Genomic DNA, 18,491 nt, shown 5'->3' with positions numbered 1-18,491 from the left:
ATTTTGTCATATAAAAATTGCACACCACTACTGGCTGACCCCTGAGCCATCTTCACACTTGTTGGGAAGAGGACGGTCCTCCTGCCAGCACTTGGAGCCAGCCCTTCCCGCGGTTGCCAGCGCGGACTGACTTGCATGCTCCTGCACTTCAACAGCATCCTGAGCTCCAGGAAGCGGGGGATGTCTTACCCACTGCTTTTCTTGCCTTGTAGCTGATTAGTCAGAACCTTGATTAATCATTTTAAAAATCTCCACAGAAACCTTCATTTTTTAAAACTTAAATAAATAGATATTCTTGTGCATGTGTTGGGATCCAGGCCAGTGGTTCCCTGCTTGGACGGTCTCCTCCATTTTCTCAGCATAGCCTGGGGCGAAGGGGCCTGGCATATTTAGGCCTGGATTCTGACTCAGCTCTCTTTTTGGTGTTGTGATTGTGATCAATTGATGTCTTTATGCCTGTTGTCCTCATCTGTGAAATGGGTGCAATAAAAGTGCCTCCTTTGTTGGCTTATTGGGAGGATTAAGTTGATATGGAAGCCACTTAGAACTGCACCTCACACAGTGAGTGCTGCCTGCGACTTTTGTTATTGTCATTCGGTGCCGTTACAATCAAAAAAATTTGAAGATACTTGTGTGGCAATCTGAGTGCAGAACTCATCTGGACTTTGATGTGTTCCTCCCCAATCTTTTCTTTTTTAATTGTGGTAAAATATACATAACATAAAATTTACCAATTTAGTCATCTTTACATTTTGGTAGTCCAGTAGTTCACCGCTTATCCTTGGTTTTTACTTTCTGCGGTTTCAGTTATTCATGGTCAGCCATAGTCCAAAAATATTAAATGCAAAATCCCAGAAATAAACAATTCATAAATGTTGTGTTGTGTGCTGCTCTGGGGAGTGTGATGAAATCGTACTCTCTTCTCTTGCACCACCATCCTGATGGTACATGTGTCATCCGCCCCTTTGTCCAGCATATTCACACTGTATATGCTACCCACCCGTTAGTCACTCACTAGCTGTTATGGTTATCAGATCGACTGTCACTGTATCACACTGCTTATGTTTAAGTGACCCTTATTTTACCTCATAATGGCCTCTTAGCACAAAAGTACTTATATTGGCAGTTCTATTACTGTGTATTGTTATAATTGTTCTATTTTGTTGTTTTCATTGTAAATCTCCCGCTGTGCCTAATTTATAAGTTAAACTTTATCAGAGGTAAAGTATATATGGGAAAAATATAGTATATACAGTGTTCAGTACTATTCAAGGTTTCAGGCGTCAATTGGTGATCTGGGAGTATACCCCTCACAGACAAGGGAAGAGCGACTGTATTAAGTGCATTCAGATAGTTGTTGCAACCGCTGTCCATCTCCAGAACTGTTTCATCTTGCAAATCTGAAACTTTGTCACCATTAAACACAGACTGATTTGCTCTATCCCAGCACCTGACACCATACTTCCCAATCTTTTGTAGTAGTCTTACCCAAACCTCATTTGATAGCATATTTAAAATCAATCCCTTTTATTGGGTTTTCTCCTAATGCATTTAAATTAATTTTAATAGAAACAGAGCTGAACATCCTCACTCCCAGTTGTGTGTCTCAGTGGTACCCATTTTCCAACATCCAGCTAGATGCTCTCCCTCGATGGAACCTTCCTGTCCTCTTCCTTTCCAGTCTTCCAGATGGCTTCTCTGTACCTCTCCTGTGGCACCTGCACTTTTTACCTTGTTAGTGTTCTCCTGAGTCTCCCGAGGGTAGGCTCTTCATATCACGTGTTTTTGAATTTCTTATATCACTGTCCTCGTCCTGTGCATGTAGCCAAGACTAAAGGCTCATGTCTGTTAAATTCCTGCATTGTTGGGCTGGGATGGAGAGAATGAGCAGAAGAAATAGGTATTATAGTTAACACAACCTGTGTGTATGTGTACATGTGTGTGTGCGTGCGCATGTACCCGCAATGTAATCTTCACAGCTTGCCTTTTGGGCATTTTATAATAACTGCTGTGTGGACGAGGGACCTGAGATACAGAGAAGTTGAAAAATTCTTCCGAGTCAGCATCCGACTGCACCGCCAATGCCCTTGGCATGGTTTCCCAGCTCGTCACTGCTGGAACCATTTGGTGTGTTTCTCAGGGCATGTCTTTGGGCTCCTAAATTAATTACTGGTTATCATCAAAGATCCACTAATCAAGGCTAAAAGATTCCCAATATCAATCTAATTACAGCTGAGTTTCACTCTATAGGAAGCTATGGTGGCAATAATTTAGTGGTTCCCTTAATGTGGGTGTTTATGCAGGAGAGCATGAGACTGTGGAATCAACGGCCAGGTTGGAGCTGTGGCTTAAACCTGCTGGGCTCTGCTACCTGCTGCGAGGCCTGAAGTTAGCGAATGATTCTACCTCATTGAGGGTTGGCCTCTTCGTCTGTAAAATGAACATAATACGGCACTACAATGAAGATTTAATAGATAATTTCTACATACGAAAGCTTATGCTCAGGGCCTTGTTTCCTTCTGAAGTTGAAGTAATAATCATAGGTCAAGGAATGGAGCCTAATGAATGCTCCCCATGTTTGTATTGGCTATTTGGATGCCCTTCAAGGGTGAAGTCCTCAAGACTGAGAGACTCAGGGCTCACAAAGGCTACTGCAGCGCTCAGCGCCAAAAGCGCTGGGCTCGTCTTTCCCCAGAAGTCCTCTCAGACGGCAGGCAGGTGTCCTCCTGCGCACCCTCTCCTGGAAGTCACTGCTTCATGCTGGACATTCCATTTAAGACTGCTGTCCTTCTGGGCCGTGAGCTTCTCAGGTGAGGAACTGTCTCACTCAGTGTTGTGTTAGCTGCACCCAAGAGTGAGGCCCGAGGCTCTTGGGCTCACTGAGAACCTAAGGAGCAAAGCCCTCCTCTGTGAGGTCACGTGTGACTCCACCTGGAAGTGGCGTAACGAGGAGTTGTGGTTGGTCCTGTCCCTGTTTCAATTCTACTGGCAGATTAGATCAGTTAGACCCGTGCTTCTCAACTTCATAAAAGGAGCAACTCTCAGACATTTCTTCCTTGTGTCCGTCAGCCCCCTTTCATTAAATTTTAACATCACAGATGTCACTATCTGTCAGTTTATGTACTGTGACCCTTCATAGGGCCACAACTATTTTAACATACAAGACATTTTTGTCCCTTAAGAACCAATTTTTGCCCTTTTGGACATGACAGCACATCCCTGAGAATACCTGGGTTAGGCTATAGTGGACTGAATTGCTCGAATCAGCTTATTTGATCCTGTGAAGATTTTCTGAAGAGCTTCTGTTTGACAATTACAGAGTCAGTTATAAACTTATTGTACCTTGGTTGCTTGTGTGGTTGACATGCTTTTGAGATGAAGCTGGTAGATATTTTTTTCGGGGGGAATGGCTTGGTACAAATTCAGTGGAACTTTTTGGTACTGAATAGGCAGGCAGAACCAAGACGTTTTTCAAACCACCAACAATATTTCCACGTGCAGCTAAGTTGTGAATAAATCGAAAGGCTTGGCCCTTAATTCTGTTCTTCTCAAAAATATTTAGACCAACCAAGTAATTGTATTTATATTAATGGATTTAGATGTCTACATAAGGCACAGCCATTCCTCCTGGATGGCCCTTCTGCACCACTCCTGTGTGGCATATTTGTAAGCACTGTGCCATCAAGGTGGGAGAATATGCAGCTACCACAATGACTTAAAAAGTAGCTGTTATGTGGTTCAGGTACAGAATGAATCGTCCTGGATGACTTGTGGGAGCTCTCCTGGGTGCAGCAGGCAGCCTTGATGTTGGTAATGGTGGGCTCGACGAGGTGCTTTTCTCATCCGTGTTAGTAAGGGTTGAGAATGTTTTTGATGAATATGAAAAGACATCAGACTTGGCTTTAAGGACTTCTGTTATCACGATTTCAGGGGTTCTCGACTGTCTTCTAAGTTGGAATGACACTTTTAGGAAAAAACTGACCCCTGATGGCTCACCCAGGGAAGCCCATCTGAGAGCAGTCGTGCTGTTCTGGTGGTGTCGACGCAGACCCCACCTCCCTGACAGCGTCTGGCTGCTGATCATGAAGTTCCGTTATGGGTGGCTTACCGGTCACCTTGGTATATGGTACTAACAATACGTACTTAGACAATAGTGGTGAGAGACAGTCCTAATCACTACAGGAAGTCCCCAAAGTGCTCTCCCTTATCCACCAGTGGATCACTACCATGCTCTGAGATCAGTAGAACAGGTATTAGAATTCCTGCTTTACATAGGGGCACTTATGACTAGGAGAGGTAAAGTGGTTTCTCTGGCAATTTGTGCCCTCAAATTTATGTCTTCTGACTATAAGTCAGTGTCTACTGAACTGCCCCACAGTGCCCTGAGACTTGAGCCTTCTCGAGAGCCACATTGGAGGAGTGAATAGACTCCAAGAGGCACAAGTTAGACCCAGCATATAAGGCAGATTTGACTCCAAAAGGCAGAAGTTCCCAGCAGTTGAGAGAGTCCAACAGTGGCAGGCACTACTTTGTGAAGTGGTATGTGCCCTGTCCAGAAATGGTCATCTGCTTGTCTCAGTGGGGTGGAAGATGACAAAGCATTTAGCTAGGTGACCTTTTGGGACACAGAGAATTCTGAGATCTTTGTTTAAAAAAAATCGTCTTGAGTTTCCTCTGCCTCGTATTTCAAGCACCAAGATTCACAGCTTTCCTTCCCAGATGTGCGTCAGAAGTGCCCACAGAGTTGGTGAGAGTGCACACACCCAGGCCTGGCCCCAGATCTGCTGTATCAGAATTCCAGTGGGGATGGAGGGGTGGGTGTGAAAGTCCATCTCAAAACATCCCACAACCAATTCTAAGGCATAGAGTTGTAAAACACTCTTGTCCCGTGGCCCCCTGATAGGGTACTCACGGGCCTTGCTTCAGACGTGGTGGTATAAGTCAGTAGCCTCAAGGAGATACTTTCTCAGTGTGCAGTACCTTGGCCATTAGGTAAAACTGTACTTGTTCCCTTGGCAGCAAGGTTACTGCTGTCTGTACTGGGCAGGTTGGTTTGGCTGACGTCTCGTCCTGCCTGCCTGTGTCATAGTGGTGAGGGCAGGTGCTAGTCTGGAAGACAGGCGTCAATCAGCCCCCACACAGGGATCCTTCATGTGTTTCACATCCTGGAAATAATGGTTCAACAGGGTGAAGACCAGCCTCTATCATCAGCAGGCTGTGTGCCAGCGGGCTGCTCACTCCTATGCTAGTTACCAATCTTTACCTGCTAGTTACCTTGGTAGCATTGGGAACCTTTCCTGGCACCAAGAATCAATAGTTACATTTGACTGTTTTCTTGAGGAATTTTCTTGATCGAGTGTTTGACTGTGTCTATAGCCCTTCTCTGAGAGAATATCCACTGAGTGATCCATCCGTATAAAACATATAAAACACCAGTGGGTTCTCAGCTCCCCAGCATGTCTCCCCATGGTGGACCAAAAAAAAAAAAAGAAAAAAAATTACAATTGCTCACATAGTGTTTTTCCTACTTTTCACTGAATAGGATGCTTTTTAAAGCTTACATTTCTCGTCGGACACTTTAAGTGACTGATGAGACAAAAGAAAAAAAGCCAAGATAAAATGACAGTATAGACACTCCTCAAATCCTATAATGAACTCCACAGGGCATCCAATTTTGATGTATTAGGGGTTTTTTTTATAATGAGTACATTGTTGGAAATCACATTTTCCATCTGCAGGAGCTGGAGATGACACTGAGCTGACGTCTTACCTCTTTGTAGTTAATTAGCAAGAGGAAAGTAGTGTTTTGGATCTTCTATGGGAAGGGGAGTTCTATTCACCCACCCGCTCCCTCTTCCTTCAAACACCTGGATCTTTTTGTGTGCTCTTTGATTTGGTTTAGCAGTTTGGATGAGTCTGGTTGGCAGGGAAAAGATGAGGGGCGTTGAAAAGTGGTTATTATTTAATGAAAAATAGTCGACGGTAGCTCACTTCTCCCCTCTGTCTGGCCTGTAGGATAAATAAACTAGATCAGGTCGTTTTAGGTGAAAGAGCAGTTCCTTCCCTAAATGGGCAGCACCCATGGGACAAGAGATGTTTGTTGTCACCACAATGATTTTCGTCATCATCCCCGACACTTGGCCTGTGTGTGTGATTTTGTAGGCATTCAGTGAGTTTTCGTAGATCCACGAATAACTAAAACACCCCGTTGGCCACACAGTGAATGGATGTTACAGCCTGCGCTATGTCTCCGGATGGTGGCTATGCCTGTCTTAGGGTACACTGAGAGGTCTATGTGGACTTCAGAGGCGAGGGGCAGAGGGGCAGAACACTGTGTGCATGCCTGATTCCACCGGGGTCTGGTTCTCAGGCAGGTGAGTGGGCTGGGGTCCACATGGAGGTCAGGACCCTGTCCAGATGAAAGCTGAGTGAGCGGTGAGAAGATCAGTTAATGCGTCCTCCCATTCTGGTGTTTTAATTAACAGCCTATTGTATGCTCAGTCCTGGGGACAGCAGAGAAGAGCTGCCTTTCTCCAGGTCTCACTGGGCGGGAGACTACGCAGGTGCTTGGAACAGCCAGCATTCAGGTTTTCCCTGCAGAGAGCTTATCCCAGGCGAGAAGGATCGGGGAGGCTGAGCCTGGGGTTGGAAGAAAACCTCTTTGCTTGAGTCCCCTTTGTGTGCCAGGTTCAGGACGCTGCCTAGCACCATCTCGGGTCCTCACAGCCACCTTGTGAGTGACCTTGAGGATGTGACTCCATTGAGGACCCCAACTCTAAGCAAAGTCAGTCCCATCAAGTCACATGGACTGTTTCCTCTGGCATCGGTCTTTTCTGAAGGGTCCAGGCTAAGAAGGCTTCCTGGAGGAGGGGGGCTGGAGGGTCCCCAGGAGCAGGTTGGGTCTAGACTGCAGTTGGCTGGAGAGAGGCTCGTGGGCTGTGGGCTGTGGGAGCGGGGGTGCAGGTAGACAGGAGCCTGGGTCAGGGAGGGTGTGGGGACCCAAGGCAGAGACGGTGCCAGTGCTGGAGGGTCCTGATGCCAGGTGAGGGCTCCTGAAGCCCCAGGCAGAGGCCAGGTGTGGGAGAGGCAGCAGGTCCTGGAGCACTGTGGACTCTCGTTCCGGTCACCTCAGTTGCTCTTGGGCTCTTCGCCTTAGTTTTTCTAGCTGTAAGGTGATAACATTCCTATTGGTCGTCTCTCGGGTGGCTGTGTGTAGACCCAAACACACCTGCATCTGAGGCAGGGGCTGGGCTTCCTGCTTCTCCTGACGGTAGCTGGCACAGGGATGGGCCACTGAGAAACCCTCACAGTAAGAGACACAAGGGCCCCACCCACAGCAGAGAGCCTGAGCCTGGCCCCTGACCCTCCCCTGAAGTTCCCACTGGTCCTCACATTCAACTCACTGGGGTGCCCCGCCCTCTCCTCCATCCACCCTGGTTTCTCCATCCATAAGGGCCCTGTCCCTCTGGATGTCTCTGATGTCCTGATATGCATGTGACCTGCCCAGAGTCACCTAGGGCTATTTGCTCTTTGTGTCCCTGCGTTCCTCAAGTCCAGGCTCCCTTACTTAATATTTGTTTGACTTTAGATAAATTTCCTTTGCTTCTGTGTCTCAATTTCCTCTCCCAAAAATTGAGAATGATATTAGCTGTCCCAGGGTGTTTGTGGGTCCACTCGATCCATGCACGTCAGGAGCCTAGAACAACGCACGGTGCTTAGAGAATGCCCATGGTGGCTATCTGCACTACTACTCCTGGGGACCAGTCTCCTTCTCCTCACTGCGGCAGATGAATCTCCTCCCTCCCCTTTTCTCCTGCCTTCCCCTCTGCTCCCTCTCCGCCCCTCCTCATCCTTTCCCCTCTCCAGCCTTCCTTCCTGTCTCCTCCTGAGGCCTTGGGGGCTCCCCGTGCTCCTGACCTTGCAGACAGTATGCACTGGGGTGCCAGGGTACATAGTTGAGGGTTGACCCCTTAAGAAGTCCGTGGGCTGTCTTAGTCAGTGGTTTCCAACCGGCACCACTTCTAAGAATCACCTGGGGAATCCAGTAAGCATACAGATTCCCAGACTCCAAGCATTATGAGCTCTAGAAATGGTAGTGATCCATTTTAACAGTGCTGTTAATAAAAAGCTAATGTTGAGTGAGCTGGGCATGGTGGTGCATGCCTATAATCCCAGTGGCTCTGTGGGCTGAGGCAGAGGATTGCAAGTTCAAAGTCAGCCTCAGCAATTTAGTGAGAACCCGTTTCAAAGTGAGAAATAAAAAGGGGCAGGCCTTGGCATAATTCCTAGTACCAAAAAAAAAAAAAAAAAAAAATTAAAGCAAATATTGGTGGAGGTCTTGTGTGTGTGAAGCCTTATGCTGCTCTCAATACTTCCCATGGACAATTTACATTTATTTATTTGTTTGTTTGTTTGTTTGTTTATTTATTTATTTATTAGTTGTGGGTGCATATTTATTTATTTATTTGTATGTGGTGCTGAGCATCAAACCCAGTGCCTCACGCATGCCAGGCAAGCGCTCTTCCACTGAGCCACAACCCCAGCACTCCCATGGATCATTGAACTCAGGATCAAAACAGTTCTCTGTGGCAAGTACCACTAATGTCCCCATTTACAGATAAGGAAGTCAGGAAGTCAAAGCCCAGAGAAGAGCTTTGCCAAGGCCACACAGCTGCCAAGTGGCCAGGATGCCCACCTGGGCACAGGGCTCCTGAACTGAGCTCCTAGACACGTCAGGGTGGCACCTGGCAGCCTGTGCCTACAGCTCAGCTGGGTCTCTCCTAGGATACTTTGTCTTGGAAGGAATGGCCCCTCCCCCAGCCTCTGTACCTTTCACCTTCCCCGGGATCTGTGGGGTCAGGCAGCAGAGCAAGGTGCTCAGAGAGGGCGCTCCTGCTTTCCCATCTTTCCTTTTAAGATATTTTGGAACAGCAGTGCGAAGGCACCTGGACTGCTGCTGTGGATGTTAACGAGTGTGTTTGCCCGTCACTTCTATCATGCTATTTGCGCGATGTAATGTGAAGACTCGGCTCGAAATATTTTTAAGATATGGCCTTTTATCTCTGGAAGCACCAGACAGTATTTGCAGATTGGCCTCTGGAATGAAATGAGCCTGTCACGTTGGCTGGCTCCTGCGAAGCGCGGGCATTTCCATAAGTGGTTCCGAGTCCCTTAATCCTTTTGATCATTTGCACTGTGTATTTTTACAAAGGTTCTTTTACTTTGGAGAAATAAAGTAAAGAGACTTAAAGGTGAGCTTGGCAAGGGCATCTCTGTACTGTTTGTCAATGCAAATGGACCTTGAATTTGAATGATCGTGGTTTCTCTTAAACAACCAGGCATCTTTAAACCTCTCCACAAATAGTGTCTGCATCTGTGTCTGTGGGGATCATGTCTGCAAGTGTTGGCTGGTGAGCGGTAAACTTTCCTGACCCCATATTGCTATTGCAGAGGAAGAGCCTGATCCTGCAAAATATTTTTGACAGCCTGGGTATCAGCTACCACCCAGCTGTGATTTCTCATCAGAGCCACTGCTGTGTGATGTCTGCTTGCTCTTAGTGACTCCAGTTTCCTCTGTTCTGAAGGGGCTTGGGGTCATAGAGTGGGCCCAAGCTTCCTCTTAGCTTGAAACCTAGTTGGCTTGTGGCTGTGTCTACCACTTACCAGCTGTGTGATATTGTATGAGAAAACTTGTGGACAGAACTGTTTCCTCATCTGTAAGATGGGACCATGTCTTTCTTGCACTCTTGCAAACAGTTCGTGTCCCCCGCTTCAAAACAGCATTATTCATGACAGCTGAAAGGTGGAGGCACCCCACATGTGCCTTGATGGGTGAGTGGATGGGTAACATGTGGCACGTGCACACACATACCCACACTGAAATACCAGGAAGGAAATTCTGACATCTGGATGAACCTTGAGGACATCACACCAAATGAAATAAGCCCGTCACAAAAAGACAAATACCCTATGATTCCACTTTATATGGAGATACCTGAAGCAGACAAATTCATGGAGAAAGAAAGTAGGATGGGGGTGCCAGAGCCGGGAGAGAGGAGGAGCATTGGTGTTGAATGGGTGTGGTTTTGTAGGATGAGAAGCTCCCGAGGTGGGTGGTGTTTGCTCGACCATGAATGTATTGAACCCCACTGAGCTGTGCACTTAAAAATGGCTCAGTCTTATGTGGCTAATGTTATATTATATATTCTTTATCACAGTAAAGGAAACTTGCTGTGAGCGCAAAGTGGCACCAAGTAGGCCGAGTGCCTGCCAGGCTGTTGGTGTTCTAGGACTAGCAGCTTTCCCTGCGGTGAGCACGCTGGGTTTTGATAGTTACTGCGTTTCATCTTGCGGCTGTTACATGAAGCATTTCTCTCCTTGGACTTCTGTGTTTCTTACAGTCTTCCACCTTTTAGAGAATGGTGGTCTGAATGAGAGTCCTCAGATATCTTTTCCCTCCTTTGGGGTTATACCTTTGAGGTTTCCTGGATCGTTCATCATGGCTCGTGCCATGTGTGCCAGGGGGCTTTCCCATAGGGCATGGGGACTTTTCCCTGTCACTGGACAGAAAAGGCACTGGTTCCACTGTGTCCTCAACAATAGCAGCATGCTTTTAAGGGGCTGTACAAATGGTAATAAATAAGAGGTGGTATGCTAGTGTTTTCATATGCACCTATTTGCTCTTATTTGATCTAAAGATGTTGAGCATTTCGCATGTCTTGATTTACATTTATCTCTTCCTATATGCATAGTCTGCTTATAGCTTTTGCTTATATTTATAGTGTGGCTTCAATGCTTTTCATACCAAATACATGTGTCATATTTATAACATACTTTTACCATTTTTAATATTCAGAATTTTCATGCTTATGAAGTTAAACCATTCAACACAGAAATGATAAAATAAAATTTTAAAGTAGATCAAAAGTGGTTTATATAACATGATTATTACACCTGATGAATGTTCTCCGTAGACTCTCTCCTGTCATTTTTTTCTGCTCTGTCAGCATAGAATCTGTTTTGATGCTAACTTAAATGACTAAAGTATTTTAATTAAAATTATATGGAATGACCAACTAATAATAAAACATCAATATAATGACCAATTATAGCTCAATGTAAATAGGGCATGGCAAAAATTAGAGCAAAGAAGGAATGAAATTTACTAATAAACATGAAACTTATTTTTAACTCACTAATAGTTAAATTCATTATAACTGAAACAATAGAATACTGACTTCTAGCTACAAATTGCAAAGGTCTAAAACCATTTAACAGCAAGCGAATCTGACCCTTAAATATGCTGCTAATGGGGAAAGAAAATTGGGTCAACTTTACTGAAAAGCAGTTTGTCACTAGCCATCAAGAAATTTTAAAACGTTTATAAACGCTGATTTAGAAATTCCACTTATATAACTATGGCTTTCGGCAGCTTTAGAAGTGTGGAAAAATACTTACATTCAGGGATAAAAATAGGATTCAGTCTGAATGCCCAATGACAGGGAATGATTGACTAAGTAATCGGACACCCATCTGATGAAGTGTTATGTAGTCATTCTAAGTGGTGTTTTCTGAAAATTTCAGTGGTATGGGGAAATACTCTCAGTACACCCGTAAGTGGGAAGTCTACTATCACGATACAGTCGTAGAAACTGCACGTGGGTGTGCTTGCGCATGTGCATGTGGATGCCTTCAGAAAGGGATGCATAAGAAGAGTTTATAGTGCTTATGTTGCATGGATACAGGCGGGTTTTATTTTATATTTGTGTGCTTCTGTCATATTTTCTAAGCTTTATCTCACTTGCAATTATTGCATCTACAATCAGAAAGAAATTATATATTTAAAAAGTTAAAGATAATTGGTAGATTTCTTTCCTTTTCTGAACTTATGTTCCCAATACACACCTTGCTTTTGCTCTCCTGGGATGTGCTGAGTAGAACTCTGGACAAGAAGTCAGAGGGTGTTTTATTTAGGTTATGGCACAGAATTCACTGGCTCTGTGACCTCAGGCCAATTGACCTTACTTGAATCTCAGCTTTCCCGTTTGTGGAATGGGAATTTCTACCTTCTCCGCTGCTGGCATCAGATGGTTGAGAACGAAAGAGGAAAAACCAGCATAGGAAAACACAAGCAAACTATGGCGCAGTTTGGGTGTTCCCAGGCCACCCTCGTGCCTGACAGTCTGCTGGAGGGACCATTGGAGCTCACTGAAAGCTGTTCCACTTGCACTTATGATTTATCACAGGGAACGAGCACAGCTCAAAAATCAGCTGCAGAGGTGGAGGTTTTCCAGGCCTTCTGGTCTCCTCTCCTGTGGAGTCTGCACGTGTTAACCTCCCGGCATCCATGTCTGACAGCGTGCAGAGAGCATTGCACGCCAGAGAGACTTGCCGAAGCCTTGGTGTGCAGAGATTTGACTGTGGCTCCACTGTGCCCCATGGCTCACCTCAGGCCCCAGCTTGACTGATGACATGTCATCCACAGCCCCCACCCTGCTTCACATGGCTGCTCCTCCGCCCATCCTCAGAGCTGGAGTGGCCAGCCCCATTCCGTCTTCTATCAGAGAGGACATAAGTTATCTACCAGTAGCCAAGGGCCAAGGCCAGACCTCTGTTTGGACAAAGTCAAGTTCTTCATTACGCATGAGGTGACTGAAAAGAGACAGAAAAGGAATATAAATACAGAGATGCTGACAGTAGGGAGGGTCTGTTTTTCACCAAGTTCTAAGGCTGTGCAGTAGGAGGGACGTGAACTCCCTATTGTGAATGGTTCCTCACTCCCCATCTCTGGAACCTCCAGACTGGCTTTGAGAATGAACCTGCACCATGGGCCCTGCAGACATTTGCTGCAGTCACTGTTTACCAGAGAGGCCTGAGTCATTGTTTCCTGAGAAGGCACTTTCCACGGCGTGTGTTTGAACCTGGTCCTTGCCCCCGGGTCAGCAGCACAGTGGATACAGCTCTCCACTAGCCAACTCATCTACCGTGAAGCGTTCTCAGCCTGCGGTCACGGGTTTCTCCGCGGCACCACCCTGCTCCATCGGGCAGCTGAGCTTAGTGTGTATACATGGGGCAAGGTAAAATAAGCAGGCTCGTTCCCCTCTGCAGGGTTCCAGTCTTGACTGTTATGTCAGGTTGGGTTATAGGGTTTCATCAGAGTGAGATTAGAAAAATGAAAATCCAAGTTCATTTCTCATGGACTTAAAGATACTAGGAGAGCACAATGGAGAAGCCACAGCCCCAGGAAGCTCACTGGAGTGCAGCGGCGCGCTCCCATGGGAAAAGAGCCAGCACCGAGGCTCAGGATGAGGCAGCTCAAGTCCACTCTTGCTTCTGCCCCTCCTTCAGAGGGAATCATTTCAGCTTCTGTCTGTTGGTTTCTTGAGAACAAATAATTTGCAATAAATTGATGTTGTCAGTAAATTTTGATTGTACATTCTGTTTCTTTCAAGAAAAAACTGGCCATGCAGAAGTCGTCCGGGTTGTGTACCAGCCGGAACGCATCAGCTTTGAGGAACTGCTCAAGGTCTTCTGGGAGAATCACGACCCGACCCAAGGTAGAGTGATGAGTGAGCCAGTATTTAATTATCTTACTAATTACAGCTGGGATAATTAGTGTTTGAGCTGCATGGAAGAGATGAACCTTGAAATCACACAGGAGCTCAAGAATATGATTGCAGACATTTATTGACGGAGAAGAGGAGGGGCTGGGGAGAAAAAGGGTGAGAGAATAAAGGCGCAGCCACATTCGGCGCCCCTCCCCCCTTACAGCTGTCAGGGGTGGGAAAATTCCCACAGAGAAAGATGCCAGACAATGGAGATCCGTTCACCTTTGATTATTGCATTATTCCTCCTTAATGCAGTCTTTTGTCTACAAAATTAAAGTGTCTTTCCGCAGCTCCAAAGTTTTCCTGATTTATGCTTCCTTTATTTCTCCGAGTTCAGCCTTCCTCATCTTTTGACGTTATCAGGTTTGTTCTCTAAGCAAACGTCTGGGGTGATTACAGAAAGAAGAATGTGAAGGTAAAATGCTGTATTCAGTAGGTCTACAATGCTTGGGTTATTTAAGTATTTCATTTGTCTTCCTTAGAATTTGTTATGTGGAAATATTAATATATATTTAGACTATAAACAACAGTGGCCAGAAATTTTATTTGAATGCACACACAAATGGAAAATCCCGTGTTGGCAAATATTGTAATGTTCAACAAAGAAGCAATTTCCAGATTGCGCTCTCAGCCTCCCCAGTGCTGCTTTGCCAGACAGAAGTCTGTCTCCCCAACAAACCGCTTCCTTTGGGGTCAGGGGTTTGTGCTGTGGCTGGGCCACGTTCACTGTTTCCCAATGAGTCGATACGCTTTTTCCAACCATGCGTTGTACTTGAGGTGGAATCTTTATAAGATCCCAGCAGCACAGGTTGGTAAGTTCTGAGTGCTGCTTCTGAGAACCATCTAGTGCCAGGGTGATCTGCCAGAGGGCAAAGGTCACAGCAAAGGCCATGCAGGGAGTGATAGCTCCAGCCAGGTCAGATGGGTCTGGGATGCAGGCAGATCCACCAGGTGGCTCAAGGCCCTAGGTTTGGGCTAGGAAGGAGGCCGGGCAGGTTGTCATGACAACGTTCTTTGACATGGTGGTAGGTTCCTGATGGGACAAGAATGAGGTGTGAGGCAGGGTAGACTGAGAAGTTCAATCGGAAGGGGCAGATGGACCACTGGACTCTCATAGCACACACAAAAGGTAGGCCTGAGGGATTGGGCTCTGACTGTTGGGTGTCATAGTAGTGTGGCAATGGCCAAGGACTCATGCTGGTAAGCCTTCCATCAGACACAGCAGACATTCAGCCATTTGGCTGGCAGAGCCCTGGGTCTGAGAGATGCTGAGAGCTCCAAAATTATCAGTGGAGACTCACTGGGATTCCAGAGAAGGCTGAAGCCATGGGGGAGCCAGGTTCCTGCAGGCCAAGTCCATGTCCCAGGACCTGGCCTACTGTAATGAAGCCTGTCATCGACTTCTCTGCCTTTGTCCCTTTTACCCTCTTTCCTACTTTGATTGTGTCTTTGTCAGGACCAGCAGGTAATAAATTGCTAGTCCTGGCCCCTGAACCTTGGGGAGAATTCTACCTTAACCAGAACCTCGAGGAACCTCCTGTTCTCCCGCTCCACATGTCACCTTGGCCTGAACTTGCCCCGTCTTCATCTGGCCACCTCTTTAAAGATCTTGTTTGCTGTCTGTATTCATTTATGGGGGCCATCATAACAAAGTGCCACAGATGGGGTGGCTTCAACAATAGATATTTATTCTCACTGTTCTGGAGACTAGAAATCCAAGGTCAAGCGGCAGCAGGTTTTATTTCTCCTGAGGCCTCTCTCTTTAGCTTACAAATGGCCATCCTCTCTCAGTGTCCTCATGTGGCCTTTCCTCTGTGTGTCTCTCTGCTTAATCTCTTTTTATAAAGACACCAGTCATTGAATCAGGGCCTACCCTAATGATCTTGATTCACCTTATTTACCTCTTTAAAAACGTTATCAAATTACAAATACAGTCCCATTCTGTGGTGCTAACGTTCAGGACTTGACACATGGAGCTGAGGGATTGAGCCCATAAGGTGATCTAGTGATGTAGTGGCTTTATTTGGAGCTTCATCCATAGACTGGTAAGTGGGGAGATTCTAGTGGTCATCTGGCTGAATGTCACAGCCTTGACCTCAGTGCTCCCACATTATTATCATAACTGCTTCCTGGGTAGCCAGCGTGGTAGGCCACAATAGTCATCTTTCTGTGTCTGGTATGGCTCCTTATGACCCTTCTGGAGACAGGCTGGGTGTCGCTGGTCCAAGGGGTGGGTTCATGACTGGTCTGGCCAATCACAGTACATTTTCCTGTTGACAATAGACCCAAGTACTGGGCTTGTGACCCAAGCAGGGCCAATTAGCGTCCTTCCCTGTATGAGAAGGAACAACATTTTCCTTTGCTGAGGTGCCAAGGCAGAGGTGCTCTGGGCGTGGGAAGAACCTGCCTACAGGAGAAGCAGAGAAAATGAGCAGAGGCACTGCCTGCCGTGACTCTCGGAGCTCTCCTGGTGGCTTTCCAGGCTACCAGAGCTCCCATGGTGTGCTCCCTGGTTGTTTTTCTTTAGCTAGGTTTTTAAATTACTGTTGCTTGCAATAACAAAAATCTGAATTCATCCATTCATCCACCTTAATTACTGTGTTCATTATACTGGTAACTAGATAACCTTTTCCATCTGGGTTTATATATCAGAAGCATAAACTTCACATGTGGAGTAGGGACACTAAAAATGAAACTTCAAGACCTGTTGGTGGTTTGATTAGAGATTTCCTTGGTAATTCAGAATTTAGAATTAAGGTTTAGGATTTAGGCAGTGTGGCCTGAAAAACATAGCAATGTCTCTGATCTGCTGTAAAAGAGTCACTAATAAAGGACATTCATTTTAGATCCTGCTGCTAGATGGTGCTAAACCACCAAGTGGTCTGGAATATGCAGGAGAAGCTCGGTTAATGCACAGGGAAGAATCCTACCCATCTCCCCTCAAAAAAAACAGTGAAGTTCAGTGTATTGAGATCAAATCAATGAACATACAAATAGGTAGATATAAGACTATAGGTGAAATATTAAGAAAAAAATCATTAAAAGAGGTATGTGTTAATGTTGGAACATTAAAAGCAAAACAACAACAACGACACAAACCATAAGTCAGAACTCTGGAGCCAACGACTTTAATATTCCCCAGGAATCCTGAAGGTCCAAAATATGTAGTCTCATGCCACTTTTCAGAATTTGAAACTTACTCCCTGAAGGATGCACAGGCAGCAGGAGAGGCTGGCTGTGAATGAACTTGGCCAGCCATGTCACATTCCCCAGTGAAAAGAGAGCCACCAACAGAGTGGATGAGGGTAGTGAAAGGTCGTAACTGATCACTCAAAACCTGGATGTCTCAGAAGAACAGCAGGTTGGATTTGGGCTACTCTAATCTGTGAAGCAAACCCACTTGGGTTTCTTTCCAGAAATGAGAATAAGCAATTCCTAAAACCCCTTGAGGAATGCTCCTACTGTTGTCAGAATTGTTTATCAGCAAAGAGACAGAACCCCAGCAAAAGTTGAGAAGGCCTTGACCTTTGCTGTGGAGATGTGCCCGGGAGGTGCGTGATCCTCCACAGGAATATGACTCAAGAGAAATACATTTTTAATTAGCATGTTGGAAGACTTTAGTGCCTTATTGATAAAGTAATTTAGCATTTGAAGGGGACACTTAAATTTTTGGTTACAATTTTTTGCATTTTGTGGGAGAAGCAGTATCCTAGAGAAGCAATATACTGCAATGACATTTGCAAATGTGGGGATTCTAGGTAATGTCAAGTGTCTGACTATAGCAAAATCAGCAGGAGGCTGACCTTAAAGTCCCCCTTCCATTAAATCAGATCTTCTTGGTATAGACTAAACAAAACTCTGCATGTTCTTCACTGCTACAAGGCCCCGAATCAGCTATCACTGTGTCTGCCCTGTGGGTAGGACAAAGTCCCAGACTTAACCTGTCATTTTGAAGGGAGTGAAGCCAGTAGGAGGGAGAATGGGAAATGCAGGTATCATAAGATACAGGTGGAGCAGAGACCTGTCATTCATAGCCACTGTGGATGAGTTCAGAGAGTCCCACCGAAGGGGTTAGCTTCAGGTGCAGCAGAAGACCTGACAGCATTATTTTACGTTTGCTCAGTGAATAAGATAGTATTTTACCTTAATTGGCCAGTTACTACAAAACCTGAGCTTTTGCCAAAACATCAAATACCACTGTCAAAGCTAACACATTCTGTGCTGGCTTTCCCCCGTCTTGTTCATGGGACAAATAGAGTTCCCTGTGCTTCCGGAGCATGTGCGTTCCTGGCCACTTGGTCGCCAGACTCCTGCAGCCCCCAGTAACACAGCAGAGCCTGAGATTTAAGAGATTTGGGTTCTCATCTGTGAAAAGGGCTACTGATAACTTTACGCCCACTTCACGGGCTGTCCTAAGAACTAAGTAAGTAATGTGAAAATGCTGGTCCCATGCAAATGCCGGAGAGTGTGGTTGTTTTTCTCAGTACAACAAGACCATGTCGCCAGATTTTAGAATTCACTCCTATATTCACATTGCCCTTGATTTCTTTCTGTGGGAACTATTGTATACCCTCTAACTACTAAGAGTGTGACTCCTCTACTCGCAGAGGTTCTTCAGCCCCTTGTGCTGGTTGGAGGAGTGGCCTTGTTGGTGGCGCTGTGGTTCTGTGATGCTGCTGAGCAGCTGCTGGTGGGCCTGGGGGACCCTTCCTCAGAGCTCCTGAGGTTTACTGCTGAGTCGGGTCCCAGCCTCGCACCCCTTGTCTGCAGCCTTCTACCTGCCATGCCCTGTGCACAGGTGACACAGTTTGGCCCTCCAGTTCCTGCATAGGATACGGGGCATACACCATGTGCCTCAGCCTAAGCTACAGGACACAAAGCATA

The 18,491-nt window shown here is 46.0% G+C and overlaps 1 protein-coding gene across 2 annotated transcripts in view; it reads left to right on the top strand.

Annotated features, from left to right (window-relative positions):
• Nucleotides 1–18,491, top strand: part of Msra (methionine sulfoxide reductase A) — a 329,950-nt gene that overhangs the window by 208,425 nt on the left and 103,034 nt on the right. Inside the window, exon 4 of one of the 2 annotated variants that reach the window (XM_076852262.1) lies at nt 13,452–13,556. The exons of the other annotated variant lie outside the window; for it this stretch is intronic. Coding sequence (XP_076708377.1) covers nt 13,452–13,556 — 105 coding nt within the window. The remainder of the gene's footprint in view (nt 1–13,451; nt 13,557–18,491) is intronic. 2 annotated transcript variants of the gene reach the window in all.

The sequence above is a fragment of the Callospermophilus lateralis genome, chromosome 4 (assembly GCF_048772815.1).
Source record: "Callospermophilus lateralis isolate mCalLat2 chromosome 4, mCalLat2.hap1, whole genome shotgun sequence".
Classification (NCBI taxonomy): domain Eukaryota; kingdom Metazoa; phylum Chordata; class Mammalia; order Rodentia; family Sciuridae; genus Callospermophilus; species Callospermophilus lateralis.
The sequence above is the reverse complement of the archived record's forward strand: the minus strand, read 5'-3'. Positions and strand labels throughout refer to the sequence as shown.